This window comes from Salvelinus fontinalis, chromosome 15 (assembly GCF_029448725.1).
Source record: "Salvelinus fontinalis isolate EN_2023a chromosome 15, ASM2944872v1, whole genome shotgun sequence".
In the NCBI taxonomy this organism is placed as follows: domain Eukaryota; kingdom Metazoa; phylum Chordata; class Actinopteri; order Salmoniformes; family Salmonidae; genus Salvelinus; species Salvelinus fontinalis.
Window position 1 is genome coordinate 23,290,267 of NC_074679.1, and position 25,637 is coordinate 23,315,903.

The 25,637-nt window shown below is 46.3% G+C and overlaps 1 protein-coding gene across 3 annotated transcripts in view; it reads right to left on the minus strand.

The window, feature by feature from the left end:
* The window catches only part of fndc5a (fibronectin type III domain containing 5a), a 51,780-nt gene extending 28,403 nt beyond the window's left edge, over positions 1 to 23,377 (minus strand). Inside the window, exon 1 of one of the 3 annotated variants that reach the window (XM_055862994.1) lies at positions 22,837 to 23,376. In XM_055862994.1, the coding sequence (XP_055718969.1) occupies positions 22,837 to 22,909 (73 nt within the window). In that variant the 5' untranslated portion in view covers positions 22,910 to 23,376. Of the gene's footprint in view, positions 1 to 22,836 lie in introns of all 3 variants that reach the window. The other 2 variants (XM_055862991.1, XM_055862993.1) reach the window with 2 other exon arrangements.
* Positions 23,378 to 25,637: the final 2,260 nt, after the last annotated feature.

Consider the following 25,637-nt stretch of genomic DNA (forward strand, 5'->3'; position numbering starts at 1 on the left):
TTACAATTGTAACAGATAATAGGCGTTCGGGCGGGAGACCCCCTCAACCCCCGGTCCCGGTTTCTGTTTTCTCCCTTAGTGTCTCGGCCCGATTCTGATTCTTTCCTCACGCCCCCACACTGCTCTCTTCCCCCTCCACCTGTTGGGACAGTCTTACCCTGTCCGCTGGTTCGCCCAGGCCTGGGGAATGGGAATCTTTCCTCCTGTGCCTGCTCAGCTGTTCCTGCCGTACAATACCGTTCAACTAGGCCCACGAGATGGTCGGCGGAAAGTACCTCGTTCTGGCCAACCCATCGTCGCACTTCTTGGGGTAGACCTCGCTGAAACTGGTTGAGTACGATGGTCTCGACAATCTCGGCGGAGGAACGGGTCTCCGGTCGTAACCATTTCCGTGCCAGGTGAATCAAGTCGAACATCTGTGTTCGGGGCGGTTGTCCAGATCGGTAGGACCACTGGTGAAAGCGGTGTGCCCTCACGGTATCGGTCACTCCCAGTCTTGCCAGAATCTCTCCCTTTAGTTTATCGTAATCCTGTGCATCTGTCAACTCCAGGTCGAAATACGCTTTTTGAGCGTCCCCTGCCAGGTATGGTGCCAGAAGCCCTGCCCATTCTTCTTTCGGCCACTTCTCCCTCTCTGCAGTCCTTTCAAAGGTGGTAAGATATGCTTCCACATCATCCTGTGCTGTCATTTTTTGAAGAAAATGATTGGCCCGCCTCTGGGTATTTGCAGCTGGTAATTGAGCCCCAATTTGGTCCGCTAGCCCCTTTAGGCCTTCTCTTAACTCCTGGGTGTTTCTCTCTTGCTCTTCTCTGAGCAGCTGGTTGGTGCGGTGCTGGACCTGTAACGTGTCCTGGTACATTCGCATTGCATCCTGATGAGCTATTTGTTGAGCTCTAGTTGCCTCTTGTTGGGTGGCCGCCGCTTGTAACAGGGCTTGTATGGCTCCCTCCATACTCATTTTCCTGAGAAACTGTCCTAACCAAACAAAGCCACAAAAAAAAAAACCTGACTCCCCTTTGGAGTGCTAACTGATTTTTTTTTTTTTCTTTTTTTTTTTCTTTTTACCTAACCAGCGGAATGGTTAGTCCATATGCCCACATTCTCCACCATGTGTGGCAAACCTCTTCAAGGTTATGAGCATTTGTCACAAATTAAGTGGGAAACTGTCACCAAATTACCCCAGAATGAGAGTTCTTTCGAACAGGACAGTACCTGTGTGTTTGTCTCTCCGTCCTGGTCCACCCAGGTCGTAGGCAAGGTCAAGGATAGCAGGGTTCGGTACACGAATCGGGTTCTCAGTAGGTCCAGGTCCAAACACCAACAGGTAAGTCCAAAACAGTCCAGCTCATACACAGTAAATCCAGCCAATATCTATTGTCTCTTTCTCTATGGTTCACAGATCCTTCCAGCCCTCACTTCCTCTTCCTGGTTTTCCTTGACCCTTTATCTGTGTGTCGGCTCCACCTTCTGTGGGTTCCCCTTGCTTCTGGGACTTGTAGTTTTGGCAGTCGGCCATTTTGTGATCTGTAGTTCTGATCGGGGTGGCCATTTTAGTGATCGGGCAGAGCCCATTTATTAGTTCTGCTCTCACATATCTGCCATTTATCACTCGACCTCCTTCTTTGCCACAATGGAATAAACAATAAACAAGTCAATAACACAATAAACAAGTCAATAACACAGTAGAAAAAAAGAAAGTCTATATACAGTGTGTGCAAATGACGTGAGGTAGGCAATAAATAGGCCATAGTAGCGAATAATTACAATTTAGCAGATTAACACTGGAGTGAGAAATGAGCAGATGTGCAAGTAGAGATACTGGTGTGCAAAAGAGCAGAAAAGTAAATAAAAACAGTATGGGGAGGAGGTAGGTAGATTGGGTGGGCTATTTACAGATGGACTACGTACAGCTGCAGCGATCGGTTAGCTGCTCAGATAGCTGATGTTTAAAGTTGGTGAGGAAAATATAAGTCTCTAGCTTCAGCGATTTTTGCAATTCGTTCCCGTCACTGGCAGCAGAGAACTGGAAGGAAAGGCGGCCAAATGAGGTGTTGGCTTTTGGGATGACCAGTGAGATATACCTGCTGGAACGCGTGCTACGGATGGGTGTTGTTATCGTGACCATTGAGCTGAGATAAGGCGGAGCTTTACCTAGCATAGACTTATAGATGACCTGGAGCCAGTGGGTCTGGCGACGAATATGTAGCGAGGGCCAGTCGACTAGAGTATAAAGGTCGCAGTGGTGGGTGGTATAAGGTGCTTTGGTAACAAAGCTAGATTGCAGGAAAAAGCTGTATGAACCCCCCCCCCCCCTCCATTCTCACGTACTTCTTGCCTCCTCTAAAGTAATGGGTGCATGACGCTCCTGTATGTGTGTGCGTGTGTGTGCATGCTTGTGAGGAAGCAGTCACTAGCAAGTCTTTGTTAGATTCATCAGAGTGACAGGCAGTAGTGTGTGGAGCGCTGGGCTGTGTCATGAGGGTGACAGTGTTCAGGGGTGACAGCTTACTAACATCTCCCTTCATTACAGAGCACTGCTCGAGGGTGGCTGAAGTCTTTCAAACACAAGTACTGCAGACTTCTAAGGAGAGGGGGATGTAGAAGAGCAAGGCTGTATGTTTGAGCATATGCATCTGCCTCTGATTACAAAGTTCCAATCCAGCGATAGAAAGTTGCTTTGAGATTTTTGTTTTAAGCCTATCCCAAACCTTAACCCAAATCTTAACCCAAACCTTAACCCAAACCTTAACCCAAACCTTAACCCAAACCTTAACCCAAACCTTAACCCAAACCTTAACCCAAATCTTAACCCAAACCTTAACCCAAACCTTAACCCAAGCCTTAACCCAAACCTTAACCCAAAACCTAACCCAAAACTTAACCCAAACCTTAACCCAAACCTTAACCCAAAACCTAACCCAAAACTTAACCCAAACCTTAACCCAAACCTTAACCCAAACCTTAACCCAAAACCTAACCCAAAACTTAACCCAAACCTTAACCCAAACCTTAACCCAAACCTTAACCCAAACCTTAACCCAAACCTTAACCCAAATCTTAACCCAAACCTTAACCCAAACCTTAACCCAAGCCTTAACCCAAACCTTAACCCAAAACCTAACCCAAAACTTAACCCAAGCCTTAACCCAAACCTTAACCCAAAACCTAACCCAAAACTTAACCCAAACCTTAACCCAAACCTTAACCCAAATCCTAACCCAAACCTTAACCCAAACCTTAACCCAAGCCTTAACCCAAACCTTAACCCAAAACCTAACCCAAAACCTAACCCAAACCTTAACCCTTACCTTCAGAGTTAATGCCTAAACTTAACACTATCCTTAAAAATGTGGACGTAATGCCTAAACTTAACCTTAAACACTTTTACATTTGGCATTTAAAACAACTTTGAAATTTGACGTTTGAGAAACACGGATGAACTTCTGATTCTGATGTGATACTGTGAGAGCTAGTTGTAATTGTTAGCCAGAAATTATGTGATATACTGTATAAATAAAATGGCTGCATTAGTCCTTTAAGTACACACACACACACACACACACACACACACACACACACACACACACACACACACACACACATACACGTAAGCACACACACACGTAAGCACACACACACACACAAACCCTGGCTGTCTCCCACCTAGTCTCATTCTCATTAATGAATGTACTTCTCTGACCTCCCTAGGCCCTTCTCTCTCAGCTCCGACCAGCCGTTCTCTCGCTCTGTCTGTCTGTCTGTCTGTCTGTCTGTCTGTCTGTCTGTCTGTCTGTCTGTCTGTCTGTCTCTGCACTGCTGTGACACAAGCCACACATTAATACAGTCAGTGATGTGGGCACACCTGCCCCTGTGACCTTCCTTCCCTCTGTACTGTCCATCTGTCCCAGAGAGTTGCACTCTCTGAGTGTTGAACCAAGGCTGAATCTTTCTGAGTGTTGAACCAAGGCTGAATCTTTATGAGTGTTGAACCAAGGCTGAATCTTTCTGAATGTTGAACCAAGGCTGAATCTTTCTGAGTGTTGAACCAAGGCTGAATCTTTCTGAGTGTGTCACGCCCTGACCTTAGAGAGCTTTTCTATGTCTCTATTTGGTTTGGTCAGGGTGTGATTTGGGGTGGGCATTCTATGTTTTGTTTTCTATGTTTCTTTATTTCTATGTTTTGGCCGGGTATGGTTCTCAATCAGGGACAGCTGTCTATCGTTGTCTCTGATTGGGAACCATACTTAGGTAGCCCTTTTTCCCTCCTTTCAGTGTGGGTAGTTAACTTTGTTTGTGGGACTAATGCCCTGTAAGCGTCACGGTTGTTTCTTTCATTTGTTGTTTTGTTGGCGACATTTTTTTTTAAAAATAGGAAAATGTACGCTCACCACCCTGCACCTTGGTCTTCTTCCAGCATCGGCCGTGACAGAGTCTTGAACCAAGACTGAATCTTTCTGAGTGTTGAACCAAGGCTGAATCTTTCTGAGTGTTGAACCAAGGCTGATTCTGACTGAGTGTTGAACCAAGGCTGATTCTGACTGAGTGTTGAACCAAGGCTGATTCTGACTGAGTGTTGAACCAAGGCTGATTCTGACTGAGTGTTGAACCAAGGCTGATTCTGACTGAGTGTTGAACCAAGGCTGATTCTGACTGAGTGTTGAACCAAGGCTGATTCTGACTGAGTGTTGAACCAAGGCTGATTCTGACTGAGTGTTGAACCAAGGCTGATTCTGACTGAGTGTTGAACCAAGGCTGATTCTGACTGAGTGTTGAACCAAGGCTGATTCTGACTGAGTGTTGAACCAAGGCTGATTCTGACTGAGTTGCTTTGTTGATCTTAGACCCTGGTCTGGTCCTACAGCATTTCATCCTTTCATGCCTCTGAGCTCATACAGCTCTTACTGCTCAGCAACCAATGACACCCTTCTCATTTCATTGGTAAATATCACACAGACAGACAGACATGCTGGCAGTAATAGCTGAGGGGATTAGATTATCAAAGTGGACCCATACGGTGGTGTTTCTCACCGATGTGTGTGTGCAATGACCCAATGGGCACATCCTGGTTGAATCAATGTTGTTTCCACGTCATTTCAATGAAATTAATAGACGTTGAATTGGCATCTGTGCCCAGTGGGGAGAGACCATAAACAGACAAATGAACTGAACCTTGGGTTGCTGTCTCAGCCATAGTCTACCCTCCTGGGGATATGAGCGGCGATAAATTAGCACATGTTCATTAACACGTCCTCGCATGCTGCTAACGAGCACGCTGGGGGAATCACAAGTGGCTTTTCAATATCCTTCAAACGTGTCATTGAGATTGCAAGAGGAAACACTTCTCCTTTTGTGCTTCCCAGTCATTCCTACTCTTCTCCAGGCTGACTGTACTGTGCAGTACGTCCCTGCATTATCAAAAACAGTTGGCAGGTGTGTTCTTTGTTCATTCATAGTTAGTGTGCCATGATAGAGAAATCAGTGGTTTGTGCTGATCTGTAGTTTTTCAGAAAGGACCTTGGCGCCCACTCCTGCCTGCACGCACGCAGTCACATACTCACTTTCAAACCCACAGCAGTTAAAGAAACAGCAGGAAAGGCTGAGGCAGAGTTGGAACAATATAGTTAATGTGTCTCATTTGGCATCTAAAGCAGCTGTTGAATAATTAAGGTCTGCGATAGGCGTGCAGGGAGAGACTGGGAGCCATAACACGATGGCATGTTCAATTATGAATGCACTATCACCTGTTTTATTAAATCTACCTCTTCAATCTCACTCTATCTCCACTGCTTATTGCCACTGCTTATTGCCGCTGCATGGGCCCTTCATCTCCATCTTTCTCATACATGCTCTCTTTCCCTCCTCTTTCGTTCAGCCATTCTCTCTTTCCTTGTCTATCTGACTCAACAAAGCTATCTTTATAATACTCTCCCTCTTTCTCTTTCTCTCTCTTCATCTGTACCTGTCTCCATCTAGGTTACTAGTGTGTTTGTGCTCCAGTAGGGCCTAGTCTGACAGGTGGACTGCAGACAGTATCCTAGTCCTTTTGAATGTAAAGAGTGCTCAGGAGGACTGACACTTCAGTGGGAGCTGCTCAGTGCCTCCTCCACTTCAGACAATAGAAAGTCAAAGTTAAGGCTTGGCATAGAACAACCAACCCCTACCACTACCCCATCCCCTCATTTTTTTTTTTTTTTTTTTTTTTCTTATACCTTTATTTAACTAGGCAAGTCAGATAAGAACAAATTCTTATTTTCAATGACGGCCTAGGAACAGTGGGTTAACTGCCTGTTCAGGGGCAGAACGACAGATTTGTACCTTGTCAGCTCGGGGATTTGAACTTGCAACCTTCCGGTTACTAGTCCAACGCTCTAACCACTAGGCTACGCTGCCCCCCATAATCTCTGCATCCTTCCAACACCCCCATATCAATCCACAGCCTCTAAAATAGAGCACAATATGACTCAGTTGCATACTGTTAACGTGGTTTGTACTATGCATCCCTCTGGTTGTGATTGGCAGAAGAAGTACGGATAAATAGACACACTCCAGGTTTACAGTAAATACAGAGTTACAGAGGCACAGACAGCTCCGAACTAAGAGGTCATTAAGACCTGGTTTAACATAGAAAATGGTATGGTCTAGTTTACTGTGGAAATGTACAACCCAGAATGCGAACCACTGGAGTGTGGCTTCAAACCCCTTGCCCAAAGCCACAGAGACCAGTGTGTGTTTGCATAAGTGTGTCATTTCCCTGTCTTTTCCCTCTCCATGCAGTAGCTCCACTCCACAAATGAGTGTTGTGATAAGCATACCTCCAAGGCTTTCCTCTTTTGAAGAGAAATTAGTTATTTACTTTTACCAAATGAATTCTACAACCCGCCGGCCAAGAGATCGGCAAAGAGGCGAGCTCCGAAATATCGTCACACTCTATCACTCTCTCACCCACTCACAATCCCCCTCACTCGTGCAATGAACAGATGTGCCACGAAGACAAGAATACTGTTCTCGGCACCAGTGTGACAGATTTGTATTTGTATTTATTATGGATCCCCATTAGCTGCTGCCAAGGCAGCAGATTACGTGTATGCCCTCAGGCCCCTACTCTACTACCACATACAGTGGGGCAAAAAAGTATTTAGTCAGCCACCAATTGTGCAAGTTCTCCCACTTAAAAAGATGAGAGAAGCCTGTAATTTTCATCATAGGTACACTTCAACTATGACAGACAAAATGAGAAAAAAAAATCCAGAAAATCACATTGTAGGATTTTTAATGAATTTATTTGCAAACTATGGTGGAAAATAAGTATTTGGTCAATAACAAAAGTTTATCTCAATACTTTGTTATATACCCTTTGTTGGCAATGACAGAGGTCAAACGTTTTCTGTAAGTCTTCACAACGTTTTCACACACTGCTGCTGGTATTCCAGCTCCCCGCATCGGCCGGGCTAGAGTGGGCATCCAGCCAGGACGGATGGTGCCATCACAGCGCATCTGGCCTCCAGTGCGTCTCTACGGCCCAGGATATCCTGCGCCGGCTCTGTGCACTGTGTCTCCGGTGCGCCTGCACAGCCCAGTGCGTCCTGTGCTAGCACCCCGCATTTGCCGGGTGAAAGTAACCATCCAGCGAGGACGGGTTGTGCCAGCTCTACGCTTGAAACCTCCAGTGCGCCTCCACGGCCCAGTGTATCCGGTTCCTGCTCCACGCACCAGGCTTCCAGTGCATCTCCCCAGTCCGGTGAGACCTGTTCCGATTCCACCCACCAGGCTTGCTGTACGCCTCCACAGTCCAGTACGTCCTGTGCCTCCTCTCCGGACTCGCCCTGAGATGCGTGTCATCAGCCCGGTGCCACCGGTGCCGGTCCCATGCATCAAGCCTCCAGTGCGCCTACACACACCAGAGCTTCCGGCGACAGTTCCCAGTCCAGAGCTTCCGGCGACAGTTCCCAGTCCAGAGCTTCCGGCGACAGTTCCCAGTCCAGAGCTTCCGGCGACAGTTCCAAGTCCAGAGCTTCCGGCGACAGTTCCAAGTCCAGAGCTTCCGGCGACAGTTCCCAGTCCAGAGCTTCCGGCGACAGTTCCAAGTCCAGAGCTTCCGGCGACAGTTCCCAGACCAGAGCTTCCGGCGACAGTTCCAAGTCCAGAGCTTCCGGCGACAGTTCCCAGACCAGAGCTTCCGGCGACGTTTCACAGTCCGGAACCTCCAACGACAGGCCATAGTCCGGAGCCTGCAGTGACGGTCCCCAGTCCGAAGCCTCCAGTGATGATCCTTGGCACGAAGCCTCCAGTGATGATCTATGGCACGAAGCCTCCAGTGATGATCTATGGCACGAAGCATCCAGTGATGATCCCTGGCACGGAGCCTCCAGTGATGATCCATGGCACGAAGCCTCCAGTGATGATCCATGGCACGAAGCCTCGAATGATGATCCATGGCACAAAGCCTCCAGTGATGATCCATGGCACGAAGCCTCGAGTGATGATCCATGGCACGAAGCCTCCAGTGATGATCCATGGCACAGAGCCTCCAGCGACGGTCTCCAGTCCGAAGCCTCCAGGGACAATCCCCAGTCCGGAGCCTCCAGCGACGGTCTCCAGTCCGGAGCCTCCGGCGACGATCCCCAGTCCGGAGCCTCCAGCGACGATCCCCAGTCCGGAGCCACCAGCGACGATCCCCAGTCCGGAGCCTCCAGCGACGATCCCCAGTCCGGGGCCTGATACGAGGGGCCCCAGTCCGGGGCCTCCAGCCAGGGTCCCCAGTCCGGGGCCTGCAGCGAGGGTCCCCAGTCCGAGGCCTGCAGCGAGAGTTCCCAGTCCGGGGCCTGCAGCGAGGGTCCCCAGTCCGGGCCCTGCAGAGAGGGTCCCCAGTCCGGGGCCTGCAGCGAGGGTTCCGAGTCCGGGGCCTGTGGCGAGGTTTCCCAGTCCGGGGCTTGCGGCGAGAGTCCCCAGTGCAGAGCCTGTGGCGAGGGTCCCCAGTCCGGGGCCTGCTTCGAGGGTCCCCAGTCCGGGGCATGCAACGAGGGTCCCCAGTCCGGGGCCTGCGGCGAGGGTCCCCAGTCCGGGGCCTGCGGCGAGGGTCCCCAGTCCGGGGCCTGCAACGTGGGTCCCCAGTCCAGGGCCTGCAGCGAGGGTCTACGTCCCGCACCGGAGCACCCGCCGTGAATAGATGCCCACCCGGTGTGGGCATCTGATCAGAGGCAGCTGTCTATCGTTGTCTCTGATTAGGAATCATACTTAGGCAGCCTTTTCCCACCTGTGTTTTGTGGGTAGTTATTTTCCGTTTAGTGCCTGCACCTTACAGAACTGTATCGTTCCTCACTTTGTTATTTTGCTTGAGTGGTTTTGGTGAATAAATGATCATGAACACGTACGACGCTGCGCTTTGGTCCACTTCTTCAGACGAGGTTGACAGGTGCCCTGTTCTGAGCCAGTTACAATTTTACTGTCCCTCTTGGTGGATAGACTTCTGCCCATATTAGCTGGGAAAAACGCCCTAGAAAAACTCCCTAGAAAAACTACCTAGAAAGGCGAACCCTAGGAAGAAACCTAGAGAGGAACCAGGCTCTGAGGGGTGGCCAGTCCTCTTCTGGCTGTGCCGGGTGGAGAATATAACAATACATGGCCAAGAAGTTCAATCGTTTATAGATGACCAGCAGGGTCAAATAATAATAATCACAGTGGTTGTAGAGGGTGCAACAGGTCAGCACCTCAGGAGTAAATGTCGGTTGGCTTTTCATTGCCGATCATTCAGATGTGGGGGACATGGCTGAAGATTTGTGATTCGTCTGTTAGCATGGAAATAACTGTGAATTAGCAGGGAGCTAATGTGGCCATTACAACTAGAGCACACTAGCTAACTCCTGCTAGCTAACTGGGGTGGCAGGTAGCCTAGTGGATAGAGCGTTGGGCCATTAACCAAAATATTGCTAGATCAAATCCCAGAGGTGACAAGTTAAAAATCTGATGTTCTGCCCCTGAACGAGGCAGCTAACCCACTGTTCCTAGGCCATCATTGTAAATAAGAATTTGTTCTTAACTTACTTGCCTAATTAAATAAAGGATAAATAAAAAATATATTAAAAAAATAACTTGCTCCTACATCAATAACATGCAAAAGCATATCCCAGGATGCCCCCAATATCTAACAGGTACCGTACACACATATATACATCAGCACATGTACATAGTGAACTCATACACACTGTAAATATGAAATTAGAATACAGTATTTCAGAATGTGACCTATCGCTTGCATGTCAATATCAGACTGGGAATAATTTACATTTGCGATCTCTTCCTATCTGCAAGCGTAACCAATGCCATAACACCTTATTGATATGTAAATTCAACCAACCAATAAAAATACATAAACATTGAATCCATATTTCTACAGTGGCAAGTGGAAACATAACCAACCCAGTTAAAGGAGCGTGGGTGGCGGTGCTGATTATTTGACAAGCCCGTGCATCTGCTCGTCTGTTAACTGCAAATTAAATCTAATCCCCATCAAGGCTCCTGCACAATCAATGTCCCAGTAGAGCTAGGCACATAATACACACAGCACGGAAACATGATAGGATTTTTTCACTATTCTGCCTTTCTCCTTCTTTCACTCTGTAACAGTCCTGACCTGTTTTATGTTGTTTTTTATGTGTTTATGGTCAGGGCATGTGTTTTGGGTGGGCAGTCTATGTTATCTGTTTCTATGTTGGTTTTGGGTTACCTGGTATGGCTCTTGATTAGAGGCAGGTGGTTTGCGTTTTCCTCTAATTAAGAGTCATATTTAGGTAGGGCGTTCTCACTGTTTGTTTGTGGGTGATTGTCTCCTGTGTCAGTATGTATGTTCGTGACACACGGGACTGTAGCGTTTGTTTGTTTCGTTTCGATGTCGTCTGTTTCCTGTACGTAAGTTTATGTTTAGTTATGTAAGTTTATGTTCAGGTTTCGTCAACGTCGTTTTCTTGTTTTGTAGTTTTGAAAGTGTTTTGTTTCGTGTTGCCATCTTCATCGTATTCATAATAAAGATGGCTTATTTCCCAAATGCTGCGTTTTGGTCTGAAGATCCTTCTCTCCTCACCTCATCCGAGGATGAGGAGAGCGACAGCCTTAACACACTCGCTCCTATTCATCACTCTTCTTCCCTGTAACCTAGTCTTCTCCTGTCCACTCTCTCATCATCTATCTCCCTGTCCCTGTTTCACTCTTTCTCCTCATCCCTTACTTCCTGTCTAATTCTCTTTATTTCTCTCTCTCTCTCTCTCTCTGTCTCTCTGTCTCTCTGTCTCTCTGTCTCTCTGTCTCTCTGTCTCTCTGTCTCTCTGTCTCTGTGTGTGTAGAGTGTAAGCCACTCTGTTGAGGCAGCTGGTGTGGTAATGTCTAGCTGCCGGCCTAAAAGGATGGCACTGGGATGGAGATGGTGGTGAGAGAGAGAAAGAGATGTCGTCATTGACTTTCTCTGTGGCTTTCTCTCTTTGCCTTGCATTTTTCTATCTGTATCTCTCGCGCTTTCTTTCTCTGTCTGGCTGTATTTCCCTCTCACTTTTTCTCTCTCACACTCTTGGTCTCCCTCTCTCTCCCTCTCTTGTTTTCTCTTTCTCTGTGCCTCTCTCTTCCTTTTCTCTCTCTCACTTTCTCTCTCTCTCCTGGTGAGCATGACTGTTCTGCTCTGAGAGCCGCCTGTGGTGGTGAGAGGTATGCTTCTCTCCCTCTTCCTGTCTGAACGGCCTGAATGTCCCCAGGCCTGTAGCTCTTAAACTGGATTTGGCAGCAGGAGAAAGAGTGTATATCATGCACAGATGTGCAATTTCAGGAAGACGAGGGAAAATTTTAGTTTTAGACTGTGCAGCAGCAGCAGAGAGGATTAGCACTGGGACTAGCGCAGCAGAGATCTGGCAGCAGAGTTAGATAGCATGTTATTACAGAAGAGAGAGAGGGGGAAACTGATACAGGTAAACTCCTGGAAGTATACTAATGTAACTCACACCATCTGGGCTATCCCCCAGGACATTAACAGAGAGGAGAAAATAAAAACCGTATTTTTACTCACTGGTGAGCTGCTGAGGGGGCTGTGTGTGTGTGTGTGAGTGAGTGTATGTTTGTGCGTGTGTGTGTGTGTGTGCGTGTGCATGCACGTGTGTGTGTGTATAACAGGAACTTATAACAGCACTATAGCAGTCACTGGTGCAAACCACCCCTCCATTATCATATTGCATTCATGGGCTCTAAATGGCAAATTTGAACCCCCACCCCCAAAAGCTCAGCCCCCCCCACCAATACCCCCTGCCATTCCCCTCCTCACCACCCACTCTTGGTAACAGAGCAAACTCCAGACTGCGTCAGAGACATGGCAAGGACACGTCAGTCTGTCCTGGCCATTGCAGGCCTGATGGCCAGGAGCTAGTGTCTGTCTGGCTGTCTGTCTAAGTCTGTCTACTGTGTGTTCTCAATGTCAGCAACAATGCCCCTCATTCTCAGACAATCAAAAGTACATCCATTCATTTCCATCTAGCTCAGCTCTCTGAGATCAGAAATGTAGAAAATATGCACTCCGACAAAAAGTGAGCAATTGAGTACACTACATGGTGCCCTGGAGTACACTACATGGTTTGCTGGAGTACACTGCATGGTTTGCTGGAGTACACTACATGGTTTGCTGGAGTACACTACATGGTGCATTGGAGTATACTACATGGTGCGCTGGAGTATACTACATGGTGCCCTGGAGTACACTACATGGTGCGCTGGAGTACACTACATGGTGTGCTGAAGTACACTACATGGTGCATTGGAGTACACTACATGGTGCGTTGGAGTATACTACATGGTGCGCTGGAGTATACTACATGGTGCCCAGGAGTACACTACATGGTGCGCTGGAGTACACTACATGGTGCCCTGGAGCACACTACATGGTGCGCTGGAGTACACTACATGGTGCGCTGGAGTACACTACATGGTGCCCTGGAGTACACTACATGGTGCCCTGGAGTACACTACATGGTGCCCTGGAGTACACTACATGGTGCCCTGGAGTACACTACATGGTGTGCTGGAGTACACTACATGGTGCGTTGGACTACACTACATGGTGTGCTGGAGTACACTACATGGTGCGCTGGAGTACACTACATGGTGCGTTGGACTACACTACATGGTGTGCTGGAGTACACTACATGGTGCGTTGGACTACACTACATGGTGTGCTGGAGTACACTACATGGTGCGCTGGACTACACTACATGGTGCGCTGGAGTACACTACATGGTGCCCTGGAGTACACTACATGGTGCCCTGGACTACACTACATGGTGCGCTGGAGTACATTACATGGTGCCCTGGACTACACTACATGGTGCCCTGGACTACACTACATGGTGCGCTGGAGTACATTACATGGTGCCCTGGACTACACTACATGGTGCGCTGGAGTACACTACATGGTGCCCTGGACTACACTACATGGTGTGCTGGACTACACCACATGGTGCCCTGGAGTACACTACATGGTGCCCTGGACTACACTACATGGTGTGCTGGACTACACTACATGGTGCCCTGGAGTACACTACATGGTGCGTTGGACTACACTACATGGTGCGTTGGACTACACTACATGGTGCGTTGGAGTACACTACATGGTGCGCTGGAGTACATTACATTGTGCGCTGAAAAATAAGCTGCTGAAATGAGTTCCACTGTAAAAAGATGCTGAACAGATTCTGTTTTGTTGAGATGTATTTCAGTTAACCATACTCAACAGTTCCTAAATACATACCCTCACAGAATAAAATAAAATACAATTTTATTAGTCAAATGCGCTGAATACAACCTTACAGTGAAATGCTTACTTATGAGCCCCTAACCAACAGTGCAGTTTCAAAAAAATATGGATAAGAATAAGAGATAAAAATAACTAGTAATTAAAGAGCAGCAGTAATGTAAGGGGTGCGTAATTGGTGGCAGGGAAGTCAGACGCAGGAGAGCAGAACTTGGTAATAGTCGGAGCAGTTTATTAGCAAAACCCACGGCATAAAAATAACAAGAATAATTGGGTACAAAACCCGTCGCGCACCAAACAACACGTGCACAAGCACTTACAAAAAACAATCCCACCCAAAGACATGGGGGGTACAGAGGGTTAAATACACAACAAGAGATTGAGGGAATTGAAACAAGGTGTGAGGAAAAACAAGACAAAACACATGGAAAATGAAAAGTGGATCGATGATGGCTAGAAGACCGGCAACGCCAACCGCCGAGTGCCGCCCGAACAAGGAGAGGACCCGACGACAAGTAAAAAATAGTCAATGTGCGGGGGCACCAGTTAGTTGAGGTAGTATGCACATGTAGGTAAAGTTAATTAAAGTGATTATGCATAGATGACAACAGAAAGTGGCAGTGGTGTGGAGGGGGGGCAATGCAAAGAGTCTGGGTAGCCATTTGACTAGATATTCAGGAGACTTATGGTTTGGTGGTAGAAGCTGTTTAGAAGCCTCTTGGACCTAGACTTGGCGCTCCGGTACCGCTTGCCGTGCGGTAGCAGAGAGAACAGTCTATGACTAGGGTGGCTGGATTCTTTGACAATTTTTAGGGCCTTCCTCTGACACCGCCTGGTATAGAGGTCCTGGATGGCAGGAAGCTTGGCCCCAGTGTTGTACTGGGCCATCCGCACTACCCTCTGTAGTGCCTTGAGGCCGGAGGCAGAGCAGTTGCCATACCAGGCAGTGATGAAACCAGTTAGAATGCTCTCGATGGTGTAGCTGTAGAATGTTTTGAGGATCTGTGGACCCATGACAAATCTTTTCAGTCTCCTGAGGGGGAATAGGTTTTGTCGTGCCCGATTCACGACGGTCTTCGTGTGTTTGTACCATGTTAGTTTGTTGGTGATGTGGACACCAAGGAACTTGAAGCTCTCAACCTGCTCCACTGCAGCCCCATCGATGAGAATGGGGGTGTGCTCGGTCCTCTTTTTCCCGTAGTCCACAATCATCTCCTTTGTCTTGATCACGTTGAGGTAGAGGTTGTTGTCCTGGCACCACACGGCCAGGTCTTTGACCTCCTCCCTATAGGCTGTCTCGTTGTTGCCGGTGATCAGGTCTACCACTGTTGTGTCATTGGCAAGTTTAATGATGGTGTTGGAGTTGTGCCTGGCCGTGCAGTCATGAGTGAACAGGGAGTACAGTAGGAGGCTGAGCACGCACCACTGAGGGGCCCCTGCCCTGTGTTGAGGATCAGCATGGCGGATGTGTTGTTACCTATCCTTACGGGGGGGGTCCGTCAGGAAGTTCAGGATCCAGTTGCAGAGGGAGTTCAGTCCCAGGGTTCTTAGCTTATTGTTGAGCTGTGAGGGCACTATGGTGTTGAACGCTGAGCTGTAGTCAACTAATAATATTCTCACATAGGTGTTCCTTTTGTCCAGGTGGGAAAGGGCAGTGTGGAGTGCGTTTGAGATTGCATCATCTGTGGATCTGTTGGGGCGGTATGCAAATTGGAGTGAGTCTAGGGTTTCTGGGATGATGGTGTTGATGTGAGCCATGACCAGCCTTTCAAAGAACTTCATGACTACAGCCGTGAGTGCTACGGGTCGGTAGTCATTTAGGCAGGTTACCTTAGTTTTCTTGGGCACAGGCACTACGGTGGTCTGCTTAAAACATGTTGGTATAACAGACTCAGACAGGGAGAAGTTGAAAATGTCAGTGACGACACTTGCTAGTTAATCACCGGATGCTCGCAGTACACGTCCTGGTAATCCGTCTGGCCCGGCGGCCTTGTGAATGTTGACCTGTCTAAAGGTCTTACTCACATCGGCTGCGGAGAGCTGTGGCGGATGAATCAGAATTAGTTGGGTAACATAGATGAATAAGATGTTTTATTTACATAATATGCTTATGTGAGATACTTGTCATTAGAATGTATCTCTTTGGACTATACTGTTGGCAGTTGTACTTTTCCCTTCTCAGCTAGGGCTCAGTCACTTGGGGCCCAGAGAGGGGAGAGGTCAGGCTTGTCTTTTACATGTTTCTGGTAATATGCAGAATATCAGAAAGGGAGGAGTACAGAATGGAACATTGTCTTCATATGTGAATGTATCTGCTAAACCATGTGAAGGGATGGCATGATTGTCTGTGCGCAAGTCACTCCCCTCAGTGAGCTTGTCCAGGAGTGGGGAGAAGAGGGGGTTAACTTGAGACGGGAATATATAGAGTTGACAATTGAGTTATGCCTTGGATGAGGTAATGTTTTGGTACTAGGAAGTACCAGGAACGAGATTAGGACCTCGTTTTTGAGACCAAACTGAGCGATAATTTATAGTGAATGCAATCTGGCTAAGGGATACTACATTTCTCAAGTAAAAGGCCCTTTGTGAAGAGTTCCTAAGATCTGTGGTTCGTCATGTAAGTTGAGAGGGGTGTATCTTTGCTATAAAAGATCTCAGTTGCCATTATGTTGAGACTCTCAACAATTCATTATAGATAGTGAATTGTTGAAAGTCACAGGGCTATGGTAAAGATCATATTATTAAAGATGAAGTTTAAGTATAACTCTGACTGGTGTGTGGTTTGTAACTCTCCTCATTTGGTAATACAGGAAATTGCCACGACAGAGCGTGATCACCCAGTCTTCTGGTACAGATGGTGCTCTCATGCATGTTTCAGTGTTATTTCCCTCGAAGCGAGCATAGAAGTAGTTTAGCTTGTCTGGTTGGCTCGTGTCACTGGAAAGCTCTCGGCTGTGCTTCCCTTTGTAGTCTGTAGTGGTTTGCAGGCCCTGCCACATCCGACGAGCGTCAGAGCCGGTGTAGTACGACTCGATTTTAGTCCTGTACTGATGCTTTGCCTGTTTGATGGTTCGTCTGAGGGCATAGCGGGATTTCTTATAAGTTTCCGGGTTAGAGTCCCTCTCCTTGAAAGCGGCAGCTCTGGCCTTTAGCTCAGTGCGGATGTTGCCTGTAATCCATGGCTTCTGGTTGGGGTATGTATGTACAGTCACAGTGGGGACGACGTCATTGATGCACTTATTGATGAAGCCAATGACAGATGTGGTGTACTCCTCAATGCCATTGGATGAATCCCGGAACATATTCCAGTCTGTGGAAGCAAAACAGTCCTGTAGCTTAGCATCTGCTTCATCTGACCAATTTTTTATCAATCAAGTCACTGGTGCTTCCTGCTTTAATTTTCGCTTGTAAGCAGGAATCAGGAGGATGGAATTATGGTCAGATTTAGCAAATGGAGGACGAGGGAGAGCTTTGTACTGTATGCGTCTCTGTATGTGGAGTATAGGTGGTCCAGAGTTCTTTCCCCCTGGTTGCACATTTAACATGGATTTAAGTCAAATCAAATTTTATTTGTCACATACACATGGTTAGCAGATGTTAATGCGAGTGTAGCGAAATGCTTGTGAAAAACAAAATACTGCATAGTTTCCTAGGAACGCGAAGCGAGGCGGTCATCTCTGTCGGCCATCTCTGTCGGCGCCGGACGTTTAAAGTTTCCCTGCATTAAAGTCCCCGGCTACTAGGAGCGTCACCTCTGGGTGTGCGTTTTCTTGTTTGATTATGGCGGAATACAGCTCATTCAATGCTATCTTAGTTTCAGTCTCTGACTGAGGTGGTATATAAACTGCTACGAAGAATACAAATGAGAACTCTCTCAGTAGGTAGTGTGGTCTAATCTTTTCAGTCTCCTGAAGGGGAAAAGGTGTTGTCGTGCCCTCTTCACGACTGTCTTGGTGTGTTTGGACTATGATAGTTTTTTGGTGATGTGGACACCAAGGAACTTGAAACTCTCGACCCGCTCCACTACTGCCCTGTCGATGTTAATGGAGGCCTTTCGGCTCTCCTTTTCCTGTAGTCCACGATCATCTCTTTTGTCTTGCTCACATTGAGGGAAAGGTTGTTGTCCTGGCACCACACTGCCAGGTCTCTGACCTCCACCATATAGGCTGTCTCATTGTTGTCGGTGATCAGGCCTACCACTGTTGTGTGGTGATTGTGTTGGAGTTGCGCTTGGCCACGCAGTCATTGGTGAACAGGGAGTGCAGGAGGAGACTAAGCATGCACCCCCGAGGGTTCCCAGTGTTGAGGATCAGTGTGGCAGATGTGTTGTTGCCTACCATTACCACCTGGGGGCAGCCTGTCAGGAAGTCCAGGATCCAGTTGCAGAGGGAGGGTTTTAGTCCCAGGGTTCTTAGCTTAGTGATGAGCTTTGTGGGTACTATGGTGTTGAACGCTGAGCTGTAGTCAATGAACAGCATTCTCACATAAGTGTTCCTTTTGTCCAGGTGGGAAAGGGCATTGTGTAGTGTGATTGAGATTGCGTCATCTGTGAATCTGTTGGGACGGTATGCAAATTGTAGTGGGTCTAGGGTTTCCGGGACAATGGTGTAGATGTGAGCCATGACCATTCTTTCAAAGCACTTCATGGCTTCTGATGTGAGTGCTACAGGGCGGTATTCATTTAGGCAGGTTACCTTCATATTCTTGGGCACAGGGACTTTGGCGGTCTGCTTGAAACATGTAGGTATTACGGACTCGGTCAGGGAGAGGTTGAAAATGTCAGTGAAGACACTTGCCAGTTGGTCCGCGCATGCTCTGAGTACATTCCCTGGTAATCCGTCTGGCCCCGCGGCCTTGTGAATGTTGACCTGTTTAAAGGTCTTGCTCACATCGGCTACGGAAAGCGTGATCACACAGTCGTCCGGAACAGCTGGTGCTCTCATGCATGCTTCAGTGTTGCTTGCCTCGAAGCGAACATAAAAGGCATTTAGCTCATCTGGTAGGCTCGTGTCACTAGGCAGCTCGCAGCTGGGTTTCCTTTTGTAGTCAACAATAGTTTGCAAGCCCTGCCACATCCGACAAACGTCGGAGTTGGTGTAGTAGGATTCAATCTTACTCCTGTATTGATGCTTTGCCTGTTTGATGGTTCATCTGAGGGCATAGTGGGATTTCTTAAAAGCGTCCGGATTAGTGTCCCACTCCTTGAAAGCAGTAGCTCTAGCCTTTAGCTCGGTGCGGATGTTGCCTGTAATCCATGGCTTCTGGTTGGGATATGTACGTATGGTCACTGTGGGGACGACATCATCGATACACTTATTGATGAAGCCAGTGACTGAGGTGGTATACTCCTCAATGCCGTTGGATGAATCACGGAACATATTCCAGTCTGTGCTTGCAAGACAGTCCTGTTGTGTAGCATCCGCATCATCATTGAGCAAGTCACTTGTACTTCCTGCTTTAGTTTTTGCTTGCAAGCAGGAATCAGGAGGATAGAATCATGATCAGATTTGCCAAATGGAGGGCAAGGGAGCTTTGTATGGGTCTCTGTGTGTGGAGTAAAGGTTGTCTAGTTTTTTACCTCTGGTTGCACATACGACATGCTGGTAGAAATTAGGTAAAACTGATTTCAGTTTGCCTTCATTAAAGTCCCCGTTCACTAGGAGTGCCACTTCTGGTAGAGCATTTTCTTGTTTGCTTTGGCCTTATACAGCTCGTTGAGTGTGGTCTTAGTGCCAGCATTGGTTTGTGGTGGTAAATAGACGGCTACGAATAATATAGATGAGAACTCTCTTGGTAGATAGTGTGGTCTACAGCTTACCATGAGGTACTCAAATAGACCCCCCCCCTCTTACCAGGCGTAGCTGCTCTGTCCTGCCGATGCACGGAAAACCCAGCCAGCTCTGTGTTATCCGTGTTGTCGTTTAGCCACGACTCATGAAACATAAGATATTACAGTTTTTAATGTCCCGTTGGTAGGATAGTCTCAACCGTAGATCATCCAGTTTGTTTTCCAATGATTGCACATTGGCCTATAGAACCGATGGTAGTGGCAATTTACTCACTCGCCTACGAATCCTCACAAGGCACCCCGACCTTCACCCCTGTATCTCTGTCTTTTCTTCATGCAAATGCCGGGGGATTTGGACCTGGTCTCCGGGAAGCAGTGTATCCTTCATGTCGGACTCATTAAAGAATAAATCTTCATCCAGTTTGAGGTGAGTAATCGCTGTTCTGATGTCCAGAAGGTCTTTTCGGTAATAAGAGACGGTAGCAGCAACTTTATGTACAAAATAAGTTACAAACAATGCGAAAAAACAAACAAAATAGCACAGTTGGTTAGGAGCCCGTAAAACGGCAGCCATCCCCTCCGGCACCATTATCACTTCCACAGCAAATGATTTGGCAGTAGAGTGGAGATGATGAGTGTTTAACTACCTTTGACTCCTCTGTCTGGGTGCTGTAACTCCTCCAGGTGGATGGTGTGATGACTTGACACTTGACAGTTAATATACTACCGCTACTGAAAATCTGTGGCAGGGTTAGGGAGTGCCAAGACTCCTCTGGTTCACTAGCATTAGAGTCCTCATTGGGGGAGTATAATAGTCATATTACATTATATAGTAAAAAACATGTTTCTTTAGAACAGCTAGTCGGTTCATCAGAACATGAAAGGGTCCCTAAAGGAGGACTTGCTGGGCATTTCTACTAATTGGTTACTGTTTAATTATTTGATTGATTGATTGGTTGATTTAATTTGTTGATTGACTGATTTATTGTGTCATGGTGAGCCTGTTTCAGAGCAGGAAATGTCTGGTGGAATTTACACCCACGTTAAGAGTGTGAGGTTCATTTTAAATGGAAACGTTAGCTTTGCATTCGTAGTCCAGGGTAACTGACACTTTATGACTCACAATAAACAGAAACACATTAAAGGATGTCACAACTGTAAAGTTTACAGTGTGTTGACGCCCACCCACATGCTTGTTTCAATCTATCCGTCCTACTCACACTAATTGTTTCATACATTCTGATTGTGCTGGACGATTGAATAAAGCACTGACTCATGAGCCAGTCCTGCAGGCAGTGCAGAGAGAATTTGCTCCATCTACATCAAACTACTTATAGCCACAGTAAATGTCACCTATTGTATGTCATTTCACAAGACAGTACTGTCTAGAGAGAAAATACACATAGCAATGCAGCTAGCCCCTAATTCATAGATCTAATGGTGTTCGTCAATGCAGTGGACCTAGGGATACACCGAGTGTGCAGGCTTTTTTACAGTCCAGTTCTAACACCCTGTGGGTCTCCAGGACCAGGATTGAAGAACACTCAGACAATCAGAGAGACCATTAATCCTCTTCCATCTCCTTAGTAGAAGTGTTAAGTGGAGAGAGTCAAGGGCACTTCTGGATGGAGATTGGATTGGAGTGGATTGGAGGGAACATTACACTTGTCTAAAATACTCTTCAGAATGTGTTTCTTCTGAAAAGTCTTCAGAAAGTCAATGGAGAGGAGAAAGGAAAGTATGACAGGTAGCCAGAGAAGAGGGTATGAGAAGCTAGATTGAGGAGCCATGCCGCCCATATGTGCACTCCACTTTCTGCAAAACATGATGTGCTTACACAGTAAGGATGTGTGTGTGTGTGTGTATGTGCGTGCATGAAATTGTCTGTGTCTAGGCTATGTCTAAGTATCTGTGTGTATGTATGAGTGTGTGTGCGAAAGAGAGAGAGGGTGATAGGTGGTATAAAGAGGAGGCCGATGGGAGCAATGCAATCCAGCTGAAATGTAAATGCTGGAGAGGGCAAGAGGTGAATTCTGATTGCAGTAGTGTGTCAGTTTGATTAGCAGCACTCCATCAAGATGAGCTGTGAAAGCCATAGCACTCATGTGTTTCGGGCATGCACAATATGGATTCTGCTGGGGTTCTTCTCACCAGTCTATTCCCAGGGTTCACTCCCACGCATAGATCTGCCAGCACGCCTTCCAAGGAACAATGTGAAATTGTTATTTTCTTCCACAGATTGTATTGCAACTTGTGCCAGTGGTCCATTAACTGTTATTTTGGTCCCTGCTGTATAGATATGACATATTACTGTGATGTGTTTAGAATAAGATATGTATAGATTTGTTATCCTACTCCATCATTATGTAATAACAGTACATGTGACTCACAGCCAAAAAACTAGATTTCTGCATAGTAAAAAATATATAATTTTATTAAAGCTATTTCATTACCTGGGACATTAGGCTTGAACCTGTACATTGTGCTACTTAATCAAATTCAAAGATCAGCTTTACTTGAACACACACACACACACACACACACACACATGCAAACACACATGCAAACACACATGCACACATGCAAACACACACACACACACACACACACACACACACACACACACACACACACACACACACACACACAGTTGGTTATCTATGAACCTGTTTGGGTTAAGTCAGTGTAACATCATATGAGTCTAAATCTTATGAAAGTAACCACTTGGCAACTGCTTGGCTCAACGTCTAGTACTATTCTTGCTTATTGGTACTAAATATGAAATAGGCTACATTAATTAAAACATCCTGGAAACACGAAGTAGGCAATAAAAACGATTGGTGCTGAGATGTTACAAATCAATTTGTCTAGCCTTTAAATCCAGAAACGTAACTGCTCTTGTTCCATAGCATATAGAATGTTTTTGCCAAAGATATCCTATTCTCATACCAAATTCTTTGGTTTCTTCACCAGTATAGACCAGTCCCAGTATAAAATGTCTGGAGCATTGTATCAATACAGGATCTTACACACACAGGCTTCATCACTCATTGCACAGAATAGGCTAGCCTAAATGCCAATTAGAAACAAATTAGGACAAACATTCACTTATTCCCATGGTTTATTTGCACGAACACCAATGCAATCCTCCTAACGCTCGCACACTAACCTTATCGTTCTCACTGCATGGCGAATACGTGAATGCCTGGGTGAATAATTGCTGAAAAAAAAAAATATATTTTTAAGTAGCCTACATAAATATTAACTTACCCGCTAAAACGCGAGAGACACCTAGACAGCTGAGAATTAGCAGTGGCACGGTTGACAGGAAAAATCTCTCCATCCTTCAAACAATAGAGGACTTGAGATCCAATTTACTCTGCACAGCGCTATGTTAACCGCTTGGTTGTTGTTCAGCATTCACGTCAGTCCATGCGTATTTTCTCGACCAAAAAACGTTTACTGTCTCGCAACGCTTGCCGCAGATCGACTGGCAAGCGCATTCAGCACCAGGGACAGCGACCGCGCTCTGCCACCTGCATTCAACAGTGGCTAAACATGCTTAAACATGCTGCGGACCTTGTTCGTGTGTGTCGCTCACGACCGCTCTTCCTCGCGCCACTTCAACTACGAGAGATAATTACAGACATTGAATTACAGACGAGAGACGACCAGACACATCTGTGCCACTGAAGTCGGGTGGTGCTCAGGGGCATTCAACTAGGCTACCTCAGACAGAACGTGCTCGCGCTGCTCTCACTGCCTGTGCCACTGGCTCGAGATGCCTGTCCATTGACTCTCGCGTGCGTAATCATGGGCTAAAGAGGAGAGATGCATCATGCACAAACACACAGGCATACACTCGAAGCTCCTGTTATTATTAATATGCGCAGCAATTATACCTCTATGCACACATAATCTCTGCACACACATGTCCACTTGTAAACTTTATTAATTATGATTAAATTAGGTATGAAAGCATCTCACAGATTGCTATTGGTTACACTAAACAGCAATAACTTAGAATTCTGCTTATTAAAGTGTCAGTATATTTTTTCTCAGGTATAGACAAAGGCTGTGAGAGCCTTGAGTTCAGTGGTTGAAGCTTGAATATTCAGACATTTCAGACTTGCATTTTGGTGGGCTATAGTGGGGTAGGATATGTGGCATATTTCAAGTTTGGGGTAGGATAGTGGGGTAGGATATGTGGCATATTTCAAGTTTGCATAGTTTGTATAGTTTACCCACTGGGCACAGACGTCAATGCAACGTATATTATACGTTGGTTCAACGTAATTTCATTGAAATGACGTGGAAACAACGTTGATTTAACCAGTGTGTGCCCAGTGGGTACTTAATGCTCTATAGGCAATTATTATGGTGTATTATGGCTATGACAAAATGTTATGCAGAATAGAAATAATGCATAAAGAAACATGTGCACTCTGTTTCTTCATAGATCTGGTCATTTATTGACGGGACATACAAACATGGTTCCCTATTTCATCCGTTGAAGTGCCCTGGGGTAAGGAATGTTTTTTACAATCAAAAATGCATTCCAATTAAGTCTAAACTTTTAATTTAATAATTTCCGTTTTCATACAATTACACATGGGGTGATGCTATCTATCACTGTGATTGATATCAATAAGACCAGGTCAATCTAGAGGACATCCCATTTGTCATTGACCAGTTAAATATTCTGAGCCTGTCATGTCAGTGATGTGATCGAGTGCACTCTGTCACCGACACCCCGTCGCATCCGTTTGCGTCTAAGAATTATTTTCAGTCTACACCACTATCAAATAATGCATGTACAAACCCACGCTAAAAACAGCCGCCTCAGCATATATTCATAATTTATGTAGTCTTTGACACGCGGTTGAACGGCACAAATTCGTCCATTCGCTATAGTTAAAGCAGCCACACCACCACACCCATGACCTCCTCTGACTATTTCAATATATATATAACTGCCGATAATTATTTTACAGATAAAAGTTACATGAAAGCCGATCTTACCTGAGCTGTAGCCTATATCAGTCGCCGCTCAAAGATGTGTGCGCATGCTTCACTTTGAGAAAGCTTCGTCACGAGTTTAGAGCGCACCCGTCGGGAGTCGGGCTGCCCAACTGAGAAGCGACGTTAGCGAATGTCCTCTGTGTCCCCAAGACAGGCACCACACCACACTTCCTCTCACACTACACACAGCTTTACAGCATCTGGCTGGGTGATGGCGTGTGTGCGTGTTGTAGAGAATAAGTGAATGAAGGTGTGCTTGCGAGTGTGTGCGCGCGTGCGTGTGTATGTGTGTGTAATTGTTCTTTGCAGCTTTGCAGTAGTCATAAAAGCAAGTGTTTCCAAGTCAATTCCGTGGAGGTTGATTATTTTTACCTCACACATTTAAGGTAAAGAGGAAGACACTCCTTAGAAATTAGCTGCATGTTTATGAGTTGCAACAGTAAAACGTGAAACTCTGTCCCTGTGTACAAACGTTGTTCTGGTGCAAAAGCCTCAGTGTGTCACTTGTGCATGGTTAATGGGACATCAGGTGAAATATACTGCTGCTACTCAGTCCAGCCTGGTCTCATAGACTAGCATAGTAACATAGTAAATGTAAATTCAGGACTTTGTTAAATAAGACAGAAGACTACTTATTTAAGGCAACAATTAAAGAAGGGTGGTTGGTTGGGGTGGATGGGTAGGAGTATATTCTTCATGAATCTCATCATGGACAACTTTATCATTTCTGCTAATTAGCAACTTTGCAACTACTTATTACTTTGTAGTTATTTTGCTATTACTCAGCATGTTAACTAACCCCTCCCCTAACCTAAACCATAACCCTTTAACCTAACTCCTAACCCTAACCTTAACTCTTTAACCTTTTAACCTAACACCTAACTCTAACCTTAAACCTAACCTTAACCCTATAACCGTTTAACCTAACATCTAACTCTAACCTTAACCCCAAACCCTAACCCTAACCCCTAGTCTATCTGACGTTAGCCACCTAGCCACATTAGCCACAACAAATTGGAATTCATAACATATTATGGACATCCACAAAT